The sequence below is a fragment of the Vicugna pacos genome, chromosome 3 (genome assembly GCF_048564905.1).
Source record: "Vicugna pacos chromosome 3, VicPac4, whole genome shotgun sequence".
In the NCBI taxonomy this organism is placed as follows: domain Eukaryota; kingdom Metazoa; phylum Chordata; class Mammalia; order Artiodactyla; family Camelidae; genus Vicugna; species Vicugna pacos.
In genome coordinates, this window is record NC_132989.1 from 86,945,321 (window position 1) to 86,965,099 (window position 19,779).

The 19,779-nt window shown below is 39.6% G+C and overlaps 2 protein-coding genes across 4 annotated transcripts in view; both read right to left on the minus strand.

Annotated features, from left to right (window-relative positions):
• Positions 1–14,245, minus strand: part of ITGA1 (integrin subunit alpha 1) — a 150,138-nt gene extending 135,893 nt beyond the window's left edge. For 2 of the 3 annotated variants that reach the window (XM_072958709.1, XM_006205982.4), the window contains exon 1: positions 13,422–14,245. Coding sequence is in view for 1 of the 3 variants with exons in the window: in XM_006205982.4 (XP_006206044.1) it covers positions 13,422–13,482 (61 nt within the window). In the remaining 2 variants the exon portion in view is untranslated. Of the gene's footprint in view, positions 1–1,898; positions 2,001–13,421 lie in introns of those variants that run through there. The other variant, XM_072958708.1, reaches the window with a different exon arrangement.
• PELO (pelota mRNA surveillance and ribosome rescue factor) lies at positions 94–1,901 on the minus strand. Its single transcript, XM_006205981.4, has 2 exons — positions 992–1,901; positions 94–724 (listed from the first exon to the last, which is right to left on the minus strand). Exons 1-2 carry the CDS (start codon positions 1,715–1,717, stop codon positions 293–295), a joined length of 1,158 nt encoding a protein of 385 aa, XP_006206043.1. The 5' UTR covers positions 1,718–1,901; the 3' UTR covers positions 94–292.
• Positions 14,246–19,779: the final 5,534 nt, after the last annotated feature.

Sequence of the window (19,779 nt, forward strand, 5' to 3'; positions counted from 1 at the left end):
CTTGAATTAAACATACAAAATGTTTCTAAGTACTGCAAATAATTCATAATTCCCATATAAAATTATCCCAATAAAGATGGTAATACATGGAAATTATTGGAGATTTCCTTTTATTGTTTAGTTTGAATACAAGTCCTGCCAACCACAAAGCACCTAGTGACCAAATACATGAGAAATCCTTGTAAGAATCACAAAGTGCCACCCACCCTTGCAGCTTTCTGTCACAAAGATGCTGAGAAAATGTAACCCTGACAAGTGAGATACAGGTTATCTCAATTTTAAGTTCCAGTCATTAATCTTCTTCAGAACTGGAATCATCCTCTTGGTCAGAGAGTTCAGGGACAGGGAAACGGAGAATGGCAGCTATTCCAGTCAATTGGCTGAGCTGTTCCCCTGACACATGAAGACTAGAGAATATCCTAACAGTGCCTGCATTCTCTTTCACACTGTCCACCAGCCGCACATACCGGCTCCGTGTGGCTACATCCTGGTGCCTGAAGAGCTCATCGCTGATGAGCAATGTGTCAATTGCCATGGCCTCGTTGGCCTTCTCCACCTGCTTGAGTCCATAAAAAGCTCGGTCAGGTTCATGTTGTAACATTTTATAGAAGTCATCCAAGGCTTTTACTTCCCCAGCGGCTTTAGTGTCTGAAAGGCGGCTAGCTACAGTAGGGTCACAGAGAGCCTCCTTCAGGGAGTACTTGTGTCCAGAGGAGGCATGTACCTAGAATCACAATTATAAAAGTTAGACAAAAGAATCTCTTAGGGCACCCATTAAGCAGCCCACAGTGACCTCAAGTCAAAAGCATCGATAAGGCTTCATTTGTTTAAAGATTTAAAAGAAGCTTACTATATAAATTTGCTAGGTATTTAACAGTTCTCTTTTCATTTCGTTATCTCACTTACAATCCCAGTCAATTTAAAACTTTCGGAGCAGTTTACACAAATCCCTCTGCCCATTCTTAATTATCCCTGGGTAAGACCGTTTTACCTGAAGGAATTTGGACCGGTTTTCCAGGAGCACTTTGTTGTCGGTCTTCACTGCTTGCTGGAACATGTAGTCGCAGAACTGCTCCCTCACAAATCCTGGGCTGGCCACCAGGACGCATTTTACAACATCGAAGTGTATGTGGCGCTGGATAGCCTGGACCACCTGTTCATAGAACCGCTCCAAGGCCCGGTCGTGCTGGGAGCAGTTGCCTTTCCGTTTTCTAGGGATGTTCACTTCCACCTTGGCCCGAGTGAGGGTCATGCTGGGAGTGACTAAGCAGATATGGGCGAGGCCTTCCTGCATGACCACGGCCGCCACATCGGCGCTCCAGGCTGGGTCACAGGCCTGCTCGATGCGCTCCAGAACCACACTGTCCCACTGTTTCTTGGCCAGGGTGAACTGGCGGTTAGGCTCCAGCTCGATGGTGTGATAAGCCCCCATCTTGACATACTCATTCTCTTGGATGTTGGTCCCCTTGACCCGCAGCTGACAGGCTTGAGAGTCGAAGTCGATGGCCTCCACGCAGAGAGTGAGGGTAGTGCGGACCCGGTTGCTCCCTACGCTGCCCGTGGAGGACTCGGTCTGGACTTTGCGGATAGTGGAGGCACGCAAGCTATCGCCCACCTGCACTAGGTTGTAGGTGTGCCACATGTCCTCAGGTTCCTCCGGAACCAGAGTCACCTGGCCCGCGTTGTCCTTCTCGATGTCCTTTCTCACGAGCTTCATGATCTCGGCAGGGGCTCACAGCCAGAACAAGAAGCACAGAGAGGGTCCCCACCGGGAAAGGAATAGGGAGGGGAAAGGAAGTCTAGGCCGGGAAGGGGGCGGGGTCCGGTTCCCACGGGCACTTTCCTGGCGGGAAGGAAACACTCTATACCCGACTCAAGTGGCCAGGGGGAGCACTTACTCTAGCCCTTCCTTTTCGTGGTCTCCGGGCGCGCCGCGCCAAACCGGCGCGAGAGACAACGCAGCGAACACCTTCCACCCCGCGGTTCCAGCCGCCGGCAAGGACCGAAAGGCTGACGCAATGAGGGCGCATGCGCCGCCCGCGTCCGGCCGCGCGGCGCACGTTTTACGACCTCAGGAGGGAGGCGGGGCCGCAGCGTGCGCAGGCGCACTAAGCACTAAGTTTCCAGAAGAAGAAACCGCGTAAAGAAAGTGCACGGAATCCTTAGTAGCGAATTTTATTTTAATGCTCAACGTGGACTTCCTAAGTTTTCTCTTCCACCCCTGTTTGTGAAGAATCTGGGGAGTTCCTGAGTGCAAATACATATTTTTTCACCCGAGTGCAGTTAGTTGCCTCTCTACCCGTTCTCCCTCTGGATAAATCCAATTTCAAAACTGGAAAAAATACTAGAAAAGTAAAAAGAACTCTCAAAGGTGCAGACTTCTCCTCAAGGTCCAACTGTGCTCCGCTTTGCTCCTGCCTTATCCTCACAGAGACGCTACACGCCTATTGGAGCCGGTTTGTCCAGAAGCTGTTTCATAAGAGCGACTGGTGACGCTGGGTCTGGGCTCTGAGCAACGTGCCCAGCTGTTTCTGTGCTTAGTTACCCAAGTCTGCACGGTCTGATTAACCCAAATCTTAGAACACTGATCCCAGAGAGGGAAGAAACCATCTGTGGAATTTACCCCTGGGTGGACCTGACGTCCTGAGAGTTAACAGAATCCAAGGTTGGCAGTCTCAGCTTTGGGCAGCGCGGTAGCCTGTGAAGTGTTTAGGGTGGGGATTGGGTCGCAGTAGTTTAGAAAACAGGATCTTTACTGTCAAAGCTGAGCTGAGAGCTGAGGATAGGGGAATTGGGGAAGAACTAATCTGTGACCGATCCCTACTGAATAGCTACGGAACTGATTTAAAAGAAAATTCTTAAGTCACTTAACATTTTGTGGGGAAGGGGAGACAGGGGAGTTTGAGAAGTGGGGCTTGCCTCTTAAAAGGACCAGTGAATAGAAAAAGGTCACCCAAGTTTTCTTGAGAGTTAAGATGGGTTGGAGGGCAGAGGACACAAATCTCATTCTTCTTCCTGTCTTCCTCTCTATGGCACTGAAGGGGAAGTTTACCACCCCGAACTAGTGGAGACAGGGATGAAAGGGAGCAATCTGACTTTGGCACAAGTCTTGATACTCGTCTCAGTTAACTTCCTCAGAGATTGTCAGGGGACACAAAGTTCTCCTCCATAGCTCTAGAGCAAATTAAAACTGTTATTTTTTGGCCTCGCCTCTTCGCCCCTCCGCTTCTGTACCTCCTTCCTCCCTTTTTCCTTCCCCACTTTCCTATCATACTGGGGAACTCACAAAGTTCCTAACTTAGACCCCCTTCTTCTATTTCCAGGAGAACCTGACAACTTTTCACTGAGCAAGGAACTGATCACACTAAAGTGTGAGTATGGCTTATGTCTCCAAAGGATGTGTATCTTTTTAAAAGGTGCTTGTTAACCTAGAAGAATTCTTAATTGGTAGAGGGAGGGAGGGTGTGTGTGTGTGTGTGTGTGTGTGTGTGTGTGTGTGTGACAGAGACAGAGACAGAGACAGAGACAGACAGACAGACAGGAGGCAGTGCTTTGAGGTACTCTTTGATCACCTTTGTATGTACAGTATCACAGAATCACAGTGATAGGCACACAGTAGGATCTTAATAAATGTTAGGCTTTTATTCAAGAGCTATATTTATTGAATATTCACCAGGTACTTTCCTATGCTTTCTCATCCTTGCCTATAAGTTAAATATTTGTTATCCCCATTTTATAGATGAAAAAATGAATTATAGTGAAGTTAAGAAGTGTATTCAAGATCATATGACTAGCATTCAAATTCAGGCCTCCTTAACTCCACACTTGCTCTTTCCACTAACACAATTCTATATTATGGATGCTTGAAATCTCTGCAACCTTAGAAATTATGTGCTGTTACTCACTGCTGTTTCCTCTTAACTTTCACGTTAGGAAAGGCTCACAGTTTAGGAACCAACCTAGAGGATTTGAAAGGAAGGGTCCCTTGCTCTTTTATTACTTAAAAAAAAAATCCTTACATTATTTTTAACATAGTTTTACTTCCACTCAGAGCCTGGGTCACCATTATAATTTGAGAAAGATCTAATATTCTACTTTAGAAAAATACACATATATTTTTACATTGAAAACCTATGGGAAATCCATATTGACTGTTGAATTTGTGGTTCTTTTTTCTTTTTTATATGAGGCAAACTGCTTTGGGCTGCTTTTTAAATACGAATGTCCTTCAGTGATTGAACATACTATAAAATTTTTCACAGAATTACAATTTGATCTGAAACACCTGTAACAGAATTTTTTTTTTTTAGTAACTTGAGCTTCTTGTTGAATGAGCAGGTGTTTTTCTCCCAGACTTTGTGTTATAACTTAGTCTTTCTAGACCAGCCATTACACTTTTGAGTATTTGGGGTTCTCATTCCCTGTTAGCCAAAATTCAAATTCCCTGGCGTTCAGGGCTTCCATGACATGGCTTTACAAGCTTTATTTCCTAGATACCCGCCCCCAACAGCTGCCTGTATTCCCCTGTGAGGGGAGTCTTTGTTCCCCATAAGTTTTGGCAACTTTCTTCTTTGCTGCCTTAGCTCATCCTGTTCTCTCTTTCTAAAATGTCACTTTCTCTCACTCAAGTTTCTGTAAATCCTACTTATCTTTAAGGACGAACGAAAATGTTATCTCACATTTGAAGCCATGCATTATATTAATTGGAGTACATATCTTTTCTTTCTTATTGAACTCTGGATGGATTCATCCTTGTATCCCTGTCCCATGAAAAGTCCTTTGCACCTACCAGACAGTCATTTATGAATGATAAGCTGAGTGGATCACATGTGAAATGTTGGCAACTATGTTTAATATTATTACAGATACTTCTTAAGACACTGATATTGTTATTAACTGTAGTTCACCTGACATACAAAGTAATTCCTCTTATTTTCAAACTTCTTTGGATATAGTAGTGATTTGATACATAACAGTATAAGGTATTTTCAGTCTTTACTGAAATAAGCAAAATCATGAGGAAAAAACGCCACTATTTAGCTATGTTGTTGTAAATTCTACTTTCATATTTATTTATTGGCTCTTTGAAGGCAGAAGCCTTTATATCAGTAACTTTAATTATATCTACTTTTCCTATAATCTTTTATTTATATTTATCTCACCAGAAGAAAAAAAAGTCAGTGTTGTTCCTCCAAAAGTTTCCATTTTGTTGTTTTGATATACTTCTAGTGTCTGAAAAAGAGAATTGGACTAGAAGTCAAGTATCCTGGATTGTAATTCTTACCCTGTCAACTATTTTTCACTGTAATTTTTGGCACCACTCAGTCTCTTTGAAACTCAGTTTCTTTTACTTAAGAATTGAGGAAATTGAATTCAGTAGTTAAAATTGTTTTAATTGTGAGAATTACGCTGCAACAGTATTTTAAAAAAATTAAACAATACCATAATCTCACCCTGACACATTCATTTTCAGTTTTGAATTCAATTCTTCCTAAAGGCCCATTTTAATTTTAATGGTAAAGGATTAATAACTAAGTTTAATGCTTGCATGCCATGAGTCAGCCGACTTGAGTTACGGTCTTTTCTAGCTAGATTTTAGCAACTTCAGATAAGTCCCCTAACTTCTATAAACCTGACCTTTTTCATTCTTTCATTCTTTTTTATTCTAAATTGTCAATAAGATTATTTGTCTGCCTGTCTCATTTGGAGATTATACTTCACAAATTGTAGAACTCTCTAAACATACAAGGTACTATTATAAATCTCTAAGAATGCCTGGATTGAAGTTAGAGATCTGGATCAGACAGAGGAAGGGGCAAGGGCTCACTTTAACATGATCATAATTATTCAGCCTTGGAAAAATAACGAGTTCAGTAGAGTTGACTGATAGATGATCTGTTGGGTGCATTTATTTATACTGGTACCTCCTTTCCAGAGAAACCTTAGGTTAGTCCTGCTACATGAAGTGGGGTGTGTGCCTCATGGTGAACTGGATTACAATCTTTCTTCCTGTTATAATAATATGTTAGAAATGGTTTGTGTGACAGCAGCAGGGATTATGAGCTCCCTTGTTTGAATATCCTGTGCTTAGCACAGTGACCCTTAAATAGTAGGGGCTGTGTAAATTTTCTTGTATTCGTCTTGTATTTTTTGCAGACTTACTTTCCAACATCACAAACATACTCTTTTCCTTTCTCTGCTTAGGGGGCTTCTTGAATCATTGCTTCTTTGCTTGTCTATTGCCTCTTTCAGACTCTGCGCTTCTTAAGGGCAGACGTTACCTTTTATTTGTCTTTGTGTTCCTGGAACACAGCACAATGACTGGTACCTAATTGTGATTATATGAAAGAGTGAGTGGTCATTAGTTCTCCTCTAATTGAAAGTTTTTGACTCATCTATTTCTGACACCTTTTTTATTTTTAACTTTTAAAATTGAAGTATGGTTGATTTACAATGTTGTGTTAGTTTCTGGTGTACCGAAAAGTGATTCAGCTATATATATATAAATAAATAAATAAACACACACACACACACACACACACACACACGTATGTATTTTTTCCAGAGTCTTTTCCATTACAGGCTATTACAAGATATTGAATATAGTTCCCTGTGCTATACAGTAGGACCTTGTTATTTATCTGTTTTATATATAGTATTTTGTATCTGCTAATCCCAAACTCCTAATTTATTACTTCCTCCCCTTTCCCCTTTGGTAACCATAAGTTTGTTTTCCATGTCTGTCTCACTGACATCTTAAAATGAGGAAATCACATTCTGTTTTATAATGTTACTAATGATTTAAAAAGAAGATTACTCTTAAGGTAAGTTTTTATAAACCTATTTTAGTTTTTTGAGATACCCATGTGTGGATAAGAAAATGATTATTTTTTAAACACATGTTTATGAGGAAAGATCTTTATAATGTTTTAAAATAATGTATAATAACAATTAGTTTTATTATGCATGTATGGAGAATGATCTTTATTATAAAATGAATAGCCAGAGCTCTGATTATGAATATCTAGTGGTAAATGCAATAGTTTATTTAGAGAGAATGGTGCTAATCTCAGATTGTACAAAAATGCTGTGACCAACACAAGCAAAGCTAGTGGACCACAGGGAGGATTATTCAGCTAATTCAGGCAGAAGGGGAAAGAGAAAGTTTTTGTTGTTGTTGTTGTTGTTTTTTTTAAAGGAAATTGCTGTACTCACTTGCTTACTATCTAAATTTCCTGTGATTAAAAATACTTACTTGCAGTTCTCACAAAACAATACAAAACCTCATACTAGATAAACAAAATCTTATCAACAAAAGTGTGTGCATTCCTGTTGTATCTATCTCCATACAGTACGGGATCATTTTGCCAAAAATATTACAATAAAATGTATAATTTTAAGGTCTGGTCAATACCCATGTATTTTCAAATTGTAGTATTTGGCATACTAAAAAGTATATAGTTAATAAAGTAATTTTGAAAAATACATTGTAATTTATATTGAGTATAGGATTTATGATAAAATGTGCAGACCATTCTTCTTAATCATTTGATGTTCTAATGTGATTTACGTGTCCTATTCAAATTTAAGAATTTGCATTTATTTCAGCAGATCTCAGATAATTCATACAAAAAAAGCATTTACTTTCACTCCTTTTAATATCTGAATTACAATTATTTTTAATTCAGATTTCTAACTTACTTTGTATATAGAGTTCTACTGTTTGGATAAAATGATGTTAATGTTTTTGCACATGAAGTGAATTTTTAACATCAACCAGTGCATATATTTTAATCTCCTTTTAAGACTTAGTTGACTTTTTAATCTTCCCTTTTAATTACAGAAGACATTAGATACAAATTAGGTCCCTTCAAATATACATAGCCCTAGCACTAACCACCAGTATGACAGAATGTTAGAGCTTGTTAAAACTGGAGTTGATCCTGTGAACTAGAACATTTTTTGATTACTTGATTGTCACCTTTCTCCTGAAGCTTCCATTTAAAGGTAGAGTATTCTGAGAAAGCTCTGCTCTTGGGATCTGGTAAGGCTGCTGGTGCCAGGGGAGCAGTTATCCCCTGAATCAGATATAAACTTGGCTCTGGAAGAGAACTAGCGGGAAATGTTCATATCTTTGTTTCCAGAAGGAGTGTACTTGAAATCTTATGATGCAAAGAATACAAAGAAATGTGATAGAAAATTGCATGTAGGTATTTATTATAATTTTAAGATGTATATTTTCATCTCTTGAAACTAGGAGGCATCTAACAGTTTAGCAATTATAATTGGTTTGGCAGTACTTTTCTTTCTTAATAGTACATAAAATAATAGGACATTCAGCTGATGGTCTCTTTCATTCAGTTAGATATACATATGAGTAGATAGAAATATTCTAGGTAGGGATATAATTAAAAGAGGCAATCTGACCCCTTAGGTATTTTATGAGTTTGTCTGTAGTCTGTTCTTTCATGATTCATTCAGTAACAAATTTTCAAGGACCTATTATTGTTAGATGGCAAGGGTAATAAACAGTCAGAGACCCTACTCTCACAGCATACAGCAAGCTGGAAAGACAGACAATTAGATGCTTAATTTTAATGTGTAGGATGTTACAGAAGCGAAAGTGCTATAGGCATACATGTCTGTGGGGGAGGGGGTCTAATCTACGCCAGTGAGTTCTTGGAAATGACATTCATATGGGGACTTGAGCATCAGTAGCAGTGTAACTGCTTATGCAAAGGCCCGGAGACTTCAGAGGAGCTGGCACAAGAGAAGAGCTGAAAGAAGCTTAGTCACCATGAGGACAGGAATATACTCAGCTCATTTATATCAGTTGATACTTTACTTGCTTTGAGAGCGAATACAATTCTCCAGTCACAGACCACTCTGAATATTCTGACTTCAACATTGTGGCAGCAGTTCCAAATATCTTTCATCTCAACTTCTTAACATGAATTCAGATACACTATTGTGTACATCATACAACAGAAGAACAGTGTAGATAAAGAATAGCCATTTTGATGCCTGCTTTTCTGAATATATTTTGAACATGAGCTCCTTTATTTTATGAAATACTTAAGGGGCGTATTAAAATTCAGCAAGTTCTGAATCTGATGGGAAGTTTGTAGGATTGAGTTGTTGGAACATAGGCAGAAGAGCATCCATCTAATGAAGTAAGATCAACAGTTAAAAGTTGTGGCCCAAGAGCTCATGCATCAAAATAGCATTATGACAGCAGAGAAGAAAAATAGGCAAACTAGTTTGGCATTTATATTTTATCGCTACTGTCATTGCCTATTTACTAAACAAACAAACAAAACTCCTATGAATTTATTGCTGCCTTTATAGACATCATAATGAATAAATATTTTCACTATCTTTAGTAGTTCCTATCAATCTATTCTGTGCCATTGGAGGTCATTTCTTTGTTATGGTAAGTGGCTGACTTCCTTCCATATTCAGCCATCGCCTCACTGGACTTCTTTTAGAAGAGGAAATCTTGCCTATTGAAAAAAAAAATCACAAAAGGAGACTTCTGCTTGTAGGCTAACTAAAATGTTTCTAGGGAGGAGAGACATCTAACTTGATTAGGGGTAATTCTATACTTAATAACCAGAGATAGTAGTCTTGTTTGAGTTATAATTAATGTAGGGAGGGACATCATCTAATTTCATGTATATCTAAAAGTCATGAAAATAACACACTCACTTCATCATAAATTATATCCTTATCAAAGTCTTTTAAACAATTATGCTTGGATTTAACATTTTGAGGGTTGAGTAAGAGGGAAATGGGCTTACATTTAGACAGCTTATATGTATTATTATTTCAGAGCATGAGAGATTTGAATTGAATACAGGCTTTGCCATTTACTAATTGTGTGGCTTTGGACAAATGAGCCTCTTAGGATTTTGGTTTCTTCATCTCTAAAATATGGATAATAGTTCCAGAAGTTTCCTTTTTTAAAGATCAAAATGTAATATATGCAAAGTTCTTGGCACAGGTCCTCATACATAATACGTTCTCAAAAAAATATGTGCCTTTCAGCAATAAGTTGTGCTAGTTTTTCTCTGTTACTGTTTGTCTTGACCTTTGTCCCCTGGGAGTTTGAATTCTGCCATTTGAACTTGGCCAGTGGACGGCTGGGCAAGGCATTAGCCTGTAGGAGGAAAAGGAGGGGTATTCATTTCTCCTGCTTTCTCCCTGCTGGGCTTCAACTTTGGCACTCACTGCATTCCTCGTCCTATGGCCACAGCTCCTGTCCAATGGCTCTCCTCCCATAGCCAGAGTTCACAGTCAAGCTGACACTGCTACCTTCTCAGGCCTGGAAATGATAATGGCTTTTTCCCTCATTGTTGCTGCAGGTGCTTTCTTCCTACTATTGCTTGTTCTAGGTGCGCCACCATCTTTTGTCAATTCCTTTAAACGCTTCTGCAAACAGCCCCTTTATAGAGCTTTCTTCAGTTAAATCCTTTATTTGTGCCACTAGTTTTTTTTGCTGGTACTTTATTTGGACATGGAGAAGGGCATCTTTCTTGATGAATCCTTCTTAAATATTGGGGAGAGGTAATACAAGACAGTTCTGAATATAATGGGAAGTTTACCAGGATGGTTTATGAGTAGGTGGTTGTTGTGATGTAAACCCAGCTTTGAAGACTGGAATGAGTTTGTTTAGATGGCACAGGGTAGTAAGAAAGAAAGGTGCAGTGCTTTTCTAGAAGCACAAAACAAGATCATATGCACAGTAGCAAAATGAACATGAGGAGTATGGGGAATTAAGGAAATGTGACTGTCTATCATGGGCTATTCATGTTTAGAGGCAGAAATAATGGGCTTTCAAATAGGTTCATGTCCTAATCCCTAGAATCTATGGCAAAAGGGACTTGGCAGATTAGATTAAATTAAGAATCTTGAGATGGGGAAATTACACTAGGTAAACCCAGCATAATTAGGATTTTTTTATAGGAAGACAGAATTAGGGTCAGAGTCAGAGAAGAAGATGTGATGATAAGGCAGAATCACAGGGAAAAATTTGAAGGTGCTACTTTGCTGCTTCTGAAGATGGGGGATGGAGCTGCAAGCCAAGGAATGCAGGTGGCCTCTAGAAGCTGGAAAAAGCAAGGAAACTGATTCTCCCTTAGAGCCTCCAGAAGAAATGTCTCCTCACTAATGTCTTGATTTTAAGTAAATCAAGTAAGACTTCTAAAATATTTAACCGTAAGATAGTAAGTTTCTCTTGTTTTAAGCCAGTAAATCTGGCAGTGTCAGTTTGTTACAACAGCAGTAAGAAGGTAATACAGGGGTAGTAGGAAATACAAGGAGCTGGATTAAGGCAGACCCTGAAAGGTCAGCTGAGAATTTTTGGATTTTATCTGAAAGACAGCAAAGAACCACCAAAGGTTGTGACTAAAGACTAAGATATAATGAAAATTACATTTTAGGAAGATGGATTAAAGGTTAGGTTCAGACTGAAGACAAGAAGAGCAGCTCTACAGTAGTGTGCATGGGTGGGTATGGTGATGAGACCCCAGATTTGTTGGGGACTTAAGGAAGCTGACAACATGATGATTGAAAGGGTAACCAGTGATGGAAAGGAAGAAGTCAGATTTCATGTCCTCATGTGGTAAAATGGGCATAAATATAGCACATATGATTCTGAGATAATAACTTGTTAAATTATAAATTTCAATATGATTAAACAGTACATGTGTACAGATATAAGTAAAAGTATATACACACACAAAAGAGAATTAAATACAACTTAGAAATATATATGCATTATTTTCCTTTAAGTCCCTTCCTGGATTCAGCAAGGTTTATTACCCCCAACAGTTGCAGAAAACCCACAGTATGCAACTTGTGGCTGTTTTAGATATGGGAAAAAAAAAGAGTAGCTGAACTTAAAAAAAAATGTATATATATGTGTGTGTATCTGAAATTGTAATTTGTTTACCTCTATCTTTTCAAGTTTCATTCTTCTCTTTTTAGAGCATATACAAACCTCATCTGATCATTTCTACGTTAGTGACTGCTTATTTGGTAAAAATGAAAAAAGTACAACTTGAGTAGTTAGTAAACCATTCATATTTTGCACAACAACAACAAAAATATAAACAACCTAAAAAATTTGATTTGGAGAGGAGTCATAGTTCAAATATGTGTAAAGGGTAGTGATAGTGGCTGAGAAGTTCAAGTATTCACTGGCTGTAAAGCTGTTCAGAAGTTGCCACTGTTTGGATTATTGGACATTTCCTGAGTAGTAGAAAATATTTATATGAAAAGCAAATAGCTCATTAACTCTCTTTACACCACATCGCTTTGGGAAAAAAAACTTTGCTTCCTAATAACCCATTTCTAAGAGATCTTAATGAAAGTTAGCAATGCTTGGTCATCTAAGCCAGGCTAAACTGGCAGAATCACCCTTGTTTTTAATGGTAAAATGCTAAATTAACTGGTACTAAAAAGCATGCCAGCAGTAAAGACACTGAATGACTGAATATTGATGATATGCTAAAGCCAATCATTAATTAAACTGTTACTCTTTCACACAAAGTTTCACCCCATCTGTCTTCTCTTTCTTTCACCCTTGCAACTTCCCCACCTCAGTCAGTAACTGGTGTAAAAAAAAAAAAATCTTGAGCAGGGGTTAATCATTTGAAAAACTCTTAGAAAAATGTTATGATTCAACATTTTTTTCTAAGTTGGATATAACTTTGCATCTTCATGTGTTTTTTAAGTCCCTCCTTAAAAAATGCCTATTTACACACAAGTAACAATTCTGTATTTTGCATTTTAAAAATTAGTCTCCTCTGTGATATTTACAAAGTAAGTGTTCGCTATTCTTCAGTTTCAAAATGTTCCTCCTCCTCTGTGCTAACATAGAAACATCATTTCGGGACAAGTGGAAATTCTGCATTGCATTCTTCCCTTTCCTCGTTCTGTAGCAGAAAATACTTTGAAAGTGAATAATGCCTACTCTTAAGCAACCTGAAAGTAGGAACTTTGCTTATAAATCAGGTTACTTCCATAAATAAATAAATAAGTAAATAAATAAATAAATAAATAAATAAATAAATAAATAAATAAATGGAAGGAAAAGCCATCCCAAAGTCCTAAAAATACTATATATTGCCAAAACAACTTTAATTTGAAAAGTCAATTCCGCCTTGTAAAGTTTTCGGCACTGCTGCCGCCTGCCATTGGGGTGGAGAGTTTGAAACGGCATGGAAAGTAATTCATATCAAAACCCAAACGCGGAAACTGCTTTCTGTCCTCCCACCTGCCCAGACTACCTGGAGCGCCCGAAATTGGGTCAGCGCTCCCGTCTCCCCTCTGGGCCGCTGCTCCGCGTGCCTCCCTCCCCACTTAAACCCTCGAGCCCCGCGCGCAGGAGATGCTCAGAGAAAAGCAGGGTCGCTCACCGGTGAGGAGCCAGCAGCAGGCGACAGCGACCCCTGGGCTGGCGCGGCGTCGGGGGGCCATGGCCGGAGCGGCCGGAGCGGCCGCAGCGCCCGAGGGACGCGCTGGATCGGAGGGAAGGACTCGGCAAAACCAAGCGCGGATCCGCGTAGCTCTGGGCCACTGCGACCTCCGCGAGTCTCCGTCGCCGGCCCGTCCGCCGCGGCGCCCGGGAGCTGCAGCAGAGTGATTTCCTGTGTTTTCGACCAGTGCCTCTAGGTTCGCTCCACAGTTTTCACATCCCAGACCGATTGCCACATCGCCCTACCCTTCGCGCTCTCGGGCTCTGAAATCTCACTGGCAGCCTCCCAGGCTCTGTCCGAGACATGGACAAATAAAGCCAGCTTCGCGGGTCCTTGTTTAGGCTAAAGTCCACGGGCTGCGAAGCAAACCTTAAAGGGACATCTGCCTTTCATTGCGAGGGTGATCCCGGCCGTCCGTGCCAATCCCTAAGGTAGTAGGAAGGCGGGCGCGGGCTGGACTTTAGAGAGAGCGCCGCCAGTGCAGTGGCCCCGCCTTCGCACCCCTCGCTTCTCCCCAGGTCTGTGCGAGGAGGGCGCTTTCAAAGTGCCGGGCTCCTCGGCCCTTGAGGGGAGGCTGCTCTCCCGCGGTCCTGTTGCGCAGTAAGGAGCAGTCCGTCTGTCAGAGTGAGCAGGTCTGGTACCCTCCGTCCGTCTCCTGGGGACACTGAACTTGTCCGTCCAGTTTTCTCGCCCTAAAAGGGGGGTGGGAGCGCCCACCCCGACACGCCCCGCTGAGGGCTTGGCTTTCGCTTTTCGGAGGTTTGCTCCCTTTATGGTGGTTCGCGGTCAAAGGGAGGCTTTTCTTTGGGAAGACTATGGTAAGCTGGAGGAAAGGAGAAACAAGACGGGAAGGAAAAAGAAAGAAGAGAGAAAGCGATAAAGCCAAGAGTGAAGCGGGAGGGAGAGGAAGGGAGGGAAAGTCTCCTTACAAATGGAATGTGTGTGGGCTATTTTGTTTAATCTGAATTAGGATGTTTGTACCCTGGAAATTGAATCTAATAAAGAACTTGGGACACTGTTTTATTTCTTCTTGCTGCAGACTTTTGTAAGTTGGAAAGCGTGTTACTCCCTCCTTCCTCACTCCCACTACTCTAGGGAATTGAGAATTGGAAAGTTGAGTTGGCCAGCCCAAATGCTCCGCTCAGGTCCCTCGGGGACCCACAAGAGAGGAAGCACTTAGAATTTTGCAGTGCTTCCCTTGTCTGGTGAGCTCTGCATCCTTTGAATCAAGAGCCATATCCACATGTTAGCTTCACCAAGTACTTGCTATTTTTTTTTAAAGCAGCTGTGTCTTAGTGGTTTTGAGAATTTCAAAGAAAGGGAAGGAGTGGACGAGTGGATTTGTGTTTACAGGTGGTGGAAAGACTGAATTCTAGGCAACTCCATTCAATTCAATTAAAATAATTGCTTATCTGTCTCAGGACTGGGGTAGGCAGGACAAGAGTGCCACCCAAAGGAGGTCTCACTGCCTAGAACACCAGACAGGTGATATATATGGTACAGAGATTCCAAGGGAAAGGTAAGGATAAGCCCGCCCAGATGATCAAATAGATTGCCGAATAGAAGACTGCAGGGGCTAAAAGTTGGAGAAGACATAATTGAAAAAATTTAACTAAGATCAGAAGTAGGCTGGGCAGAGGTGAGAGGTGGAAGGCCATCTGACTCCGATGGGACCTATCAGCCAAAGAATTCCTCTTCTAATTTACAAATTTGAAGTGATTCACTACTTAGTAAATATATTAAAAATCCCGTTCCCCCTAGTTTCTAGCTCTCATATTTTCATTTCTTAGTTCTGTTTTCAAAATTGCTTAAATAAATCTCTAGAAAAATTGCATTGTGTTGGGTCACATTTCAATCCCACTAGACATTACATGGGCTCCCAGTTTGGCTTTCCCATCTCTCTTGCATCTTCATTAACTTGATATCATCAATCTGCTTCCTGCTGCTCCCCTTTCTGGGAAAGCTTTGCCACAGAATGCCTTTCCTGTGTGTATCTCATCTCCCTGTCTCTAGTTTCACTTATGTCTTACACTTCTCAGTATGACTCGAAGGGCTTTGCACAATAATCAATAAATGCTGATTAATTGATTTATGCTTAGATATTTAAAAACATAATAACTATTTTCTCAGATATATTTTTCCAAATTCCTGTTTTCAAAAACAGATAATAGTGTGCACATATATATGTGTGAATGTGTGTGCCTTTGTATGTATATATACATATGCATATACCTATATGGAATTATAGAAAATTACAATATATTGAATTTAAAAAATTAAAAGAAATTATAAAATTATATCTTAAGGTAGGATTAAATCATACTTATAAATGATCAAGGCTTTCGTCACTGGGAACTTTACCTTTCTTTGTAGGGGTTAATACATATTTTGAATTTAAATATTTTTAAAACCTCCTCTGGAATTTACAAATTAGTGGTGATAACCACCACTACCAGTGCTGTGGTTGAAGTTAATTTTCATATGTGTTATGAATCTTAGGGCAATATTTATTGATCTTTATGTCAAATCAATGCACGTGTAAAGACTGAGAAAGCAGCTATTGCTGGAGAATTCAATTTAGAATAAGTGCTCATATTCTGAACGTCAACAAATCTAAACACAAATCAATATCAGGAAAGCTATTTTCTTAACCAGTTTTATCCTCACTGACATACCATTGAGTGAACAGAGGCTTACAGAAGATAAAAACTGGGGTCACAAACTAGTAATTATATGAGGTCACCTGATGGCAGAAGGCTCTAGACCTTACTTTTCTACTTTGAAACCTAATCTGATCAGAACTCTTTTAGAGTTTGGAAATACAAGTGAAAGTTAAGAGTACACTAAGAGGTTTGAGGCTGAACTGATTAAGAATCTGGGAAGTAGAGTCTATGAAATGAGGCGAGCATAATTGAGGTTACTGACCAAGAATCTCAAAAGGAGAAACAGATACTTTGTTCCAAAGTATTCCCTTTGGAGGTAATCTAATCTAGCAAGTGAAATCACGGTAGGTTCTAGAGTTAGACTGCTTCAAGTTCTGGGACCATGTGGTAGCTGTGTGATTTGGGAAGAATTATTTCATTTCTCTAAGTTTCAGTCTTCTCAGAAGGAAAATGGGGATGAAAATATTGCCTCTCTCTGAGGATTGTTGAGAAGATTGAATGAGACAAGCCTACAGAGCATTTAGCACAATGCCTGGATCAAAGAAAATACTTAATAGAAATGATTCATTCTTCTTCCCAGTAGTGGGAGAATTAGGATTAGATACACAATGGAAACATAGGGCAGGGCCTGTGTGTGGTGGACCCTATAGGAAGTGATGTAATTTGATGGCCATTGGAAGGGAATGGCTTCCCTTTTAGTGTTTGGCTAAAAATATTTCCATCCACTTTATTATTGTTCCTAGAATCCTGACCTTTAGAATATTTACTTTGGGTTAGCAATTATCTTGAAGATATCCCTATAAAATGGGTATACATTAAGACATCAGAACCCATTGTGGCATTAGCAAGAATTTGCTTTTCAAATTAGCTAGCTGTGAAAGAATTTTTTTCTTTTAACAAGAGAAGAAACATTTCACTAAGAGGTTGAGAATAAGAAGAGGGTCTAGAGTTCTGCTTCTGGTATATACCTGGGTTCTTTGACAATAAGATCGTGGATTCTCAAACCATACGATAAATAAGGTATTTCTACCTGGTGGTGGTGTCAGTTTTACTCAATAATAAATAATTTTAAAACTGTTGTATGTTAAAATATCATTTTTATAAGAAAAATACAAATGATGTCTTTTGAAAAGTTAAATATGAGGTTCCAAATAAATTTTAAGTGTGCTTTCATCCTTTCTGCTTGACTCTGAGGATTAAGGAGTAGGTGGTATTGTCTAGAGCTGCTTCTGCTTTTACAGAGATTTCAGGATGATTCAGATAGCTGCATTTTACTATGTATGTATTCAGGATAATGCACTCTAAGATAGTGACGCTAACTCACAGGACTAACCCATGTGGGCAGCTTAATCCAGTTCAATAATTTTTAAGTTCGTGCTGTGGACTGGACTCCAGGACTATGTTCTGCAGAGGCAAAAATTGTAGGACAGTTGTTTTTCTACTGAAAACCTGCAGTTCATGAATTTCTTGCACTTGTAACTAGGAACAGAAAATAAGCAGTTGGGTCCTCAATTCTAAATCGTTTCTTTTTAAGCCTGTTATATTATGTAGTCTCTTGAAATTACTGTATTAGTTGTTGCCGCTTCAACTTGAAAGCCCATGATTGCTTCTTCTGTGACCAAAATAAAGTCATATTTGTTCTCACAATGATGTGGGGCTTGAACTTCACCACAAACCAACCTTTTTTTCAGTTGTTGTTATTGTGTAATGTTCTTGTGTGAATGTTTTTTCACTTAAAATATAAAATAGGTGTTCCTATTTCCTGAGTAAGTCTGTGCCAGAAACTTGGTCCAAAGACATTTGGGCAACTGGAGCTTATGAAAAAAAATTCTGACTTTAGAATCCTGGTGAGGGACAGTTCTTAACACTATAGGAAACTTCTCAAATACTTCTTGGCCGACTTCAACACAAGTGAGACAGTAAGACTGCAGTGGAGGAGGGAGTACCAGGGTGGTGCCCTGGCAAGAAAATTCAATTTGTGGCACTCTCTGACTCAGAATAACCACCACTCGTGAGTGGTCACATTTTAGCTGTGTTGCTGGATCTCTTCCTTTGAAATGTGAGTTAATTATGTTCTAAGCTATTAGGCAATTCTAGAATTACTTGAGCAAGTTGATTTAGTTATTTTCCTTTGGCCAGTTTCTAAAAAGTTAAATCAGGTAGGTGGGGTCTAAAATCTCAGGACTATAGCAAATACATGATTGGTTGGTAATCAGCCCAAGAAGATATGTATTTCTTGTAACAGGACTGGGTCACTAGATACATTTGTGAGGAAGTATTCTTTTGTAAATAATAAAAATAAATGCATCAAGAGAAGGAGAGTCTATTATTTGGCTCTGAAATAATAACACTTAAATGGATTGTTTTACAAATTATGTGGCTATTTTTCATCCTCTCTACTGGGCCATAATATATACTGAAGCAGTCAATTAGTCATTTTTATTGCCTGCAAACGTCTGCCCCCATGTAATTCATTCATTGAAACAATTATGGAGTTACTTTTGTGCAGCAGGAAGTCTTCTAGTTCCTTGCAGATTCAGAGATGTTGAAGTGCTTGGCCCTATCCTCAAGAAAATTCACAAGGTACCTAAATATATGCATAAAGTGATGTTTCTAATTGCACCTGATGAGCCCTAGAATAGAGGATAAAGTCAACAGGAAGAAAAAGACAGGGTTTCAAGAGATGATGGCACTGGGATTTAGCCTTGCAGGAAGTGGGTAGAGGGTTTCAAAGATGGAGAAAAAGGGTAATGGGCATTCTAGACACAGGCAGCATGAAGTGGATGAATGGAATGGAATGGAAGTTAGGAAAGGCAAGTGAAGCTGTGACCAGATTTGAAAGGATCTTGGAAGGATGTCAAAGAATTTGGACTTCTTCTAAGCATAGAATATTTTCAAAGTTTTGAGTGACATATTCAAACGTGTTTTTTACTCTATTTTTATTTCCTTACTCTTGTTTGTTTCCTGAAGTAGCATGATTGATCTAACTTTGCAATATATTCGAGGAGATGAAATATATTAAAGCCATGAAGCACACTGTGAAACTTTCTCTCTTGAATTCTTATGCAATGCCTTCTTTAAGGAAACTTATTATTCTTTATTATCAATAAATACGATTACATGCACTACCAGGAGTAGTGGAAGGTTGGACATTTGTCTCTGACAAAACAGCATGAATAACCTAGAAGAATAAACTTTGGTGGTACTTTTAAAATTTGAAGAAGATGAAAATGAAGCCACTTATCATGATGCCTAAAAGAAGTTTTGGATACTCCAGTTGGACACCATATAATAGGTATTCAAACATTAGGAAAGATGTACTGCCAGTATTGGCCATTTTAAGCTTCTTGGTTCCAAAGTAGATTGCTGGAATGAAGGGAGTCATGAACTCATAATCACCCAAGTCTTTGTTCTGTGGAGTAAGAACTGTTTTTAAAGGCCCTGCACTGAAAAAGGAGAAGTGGTGCTTTTCATGAAAGATAGCAGAGACTAGTTGATCCTTCTCCAGGAAAGGAAACTGTGGGCAGCCAAGAGGACAGAGCCAGAGATTGGGAGTTAAAAGCCACTCAAGTTGCCAGAGTAAAGTGAGAATGAACAGCCAAGTGTGAACAGGCAGTGAAGATAAAAGTGATGTG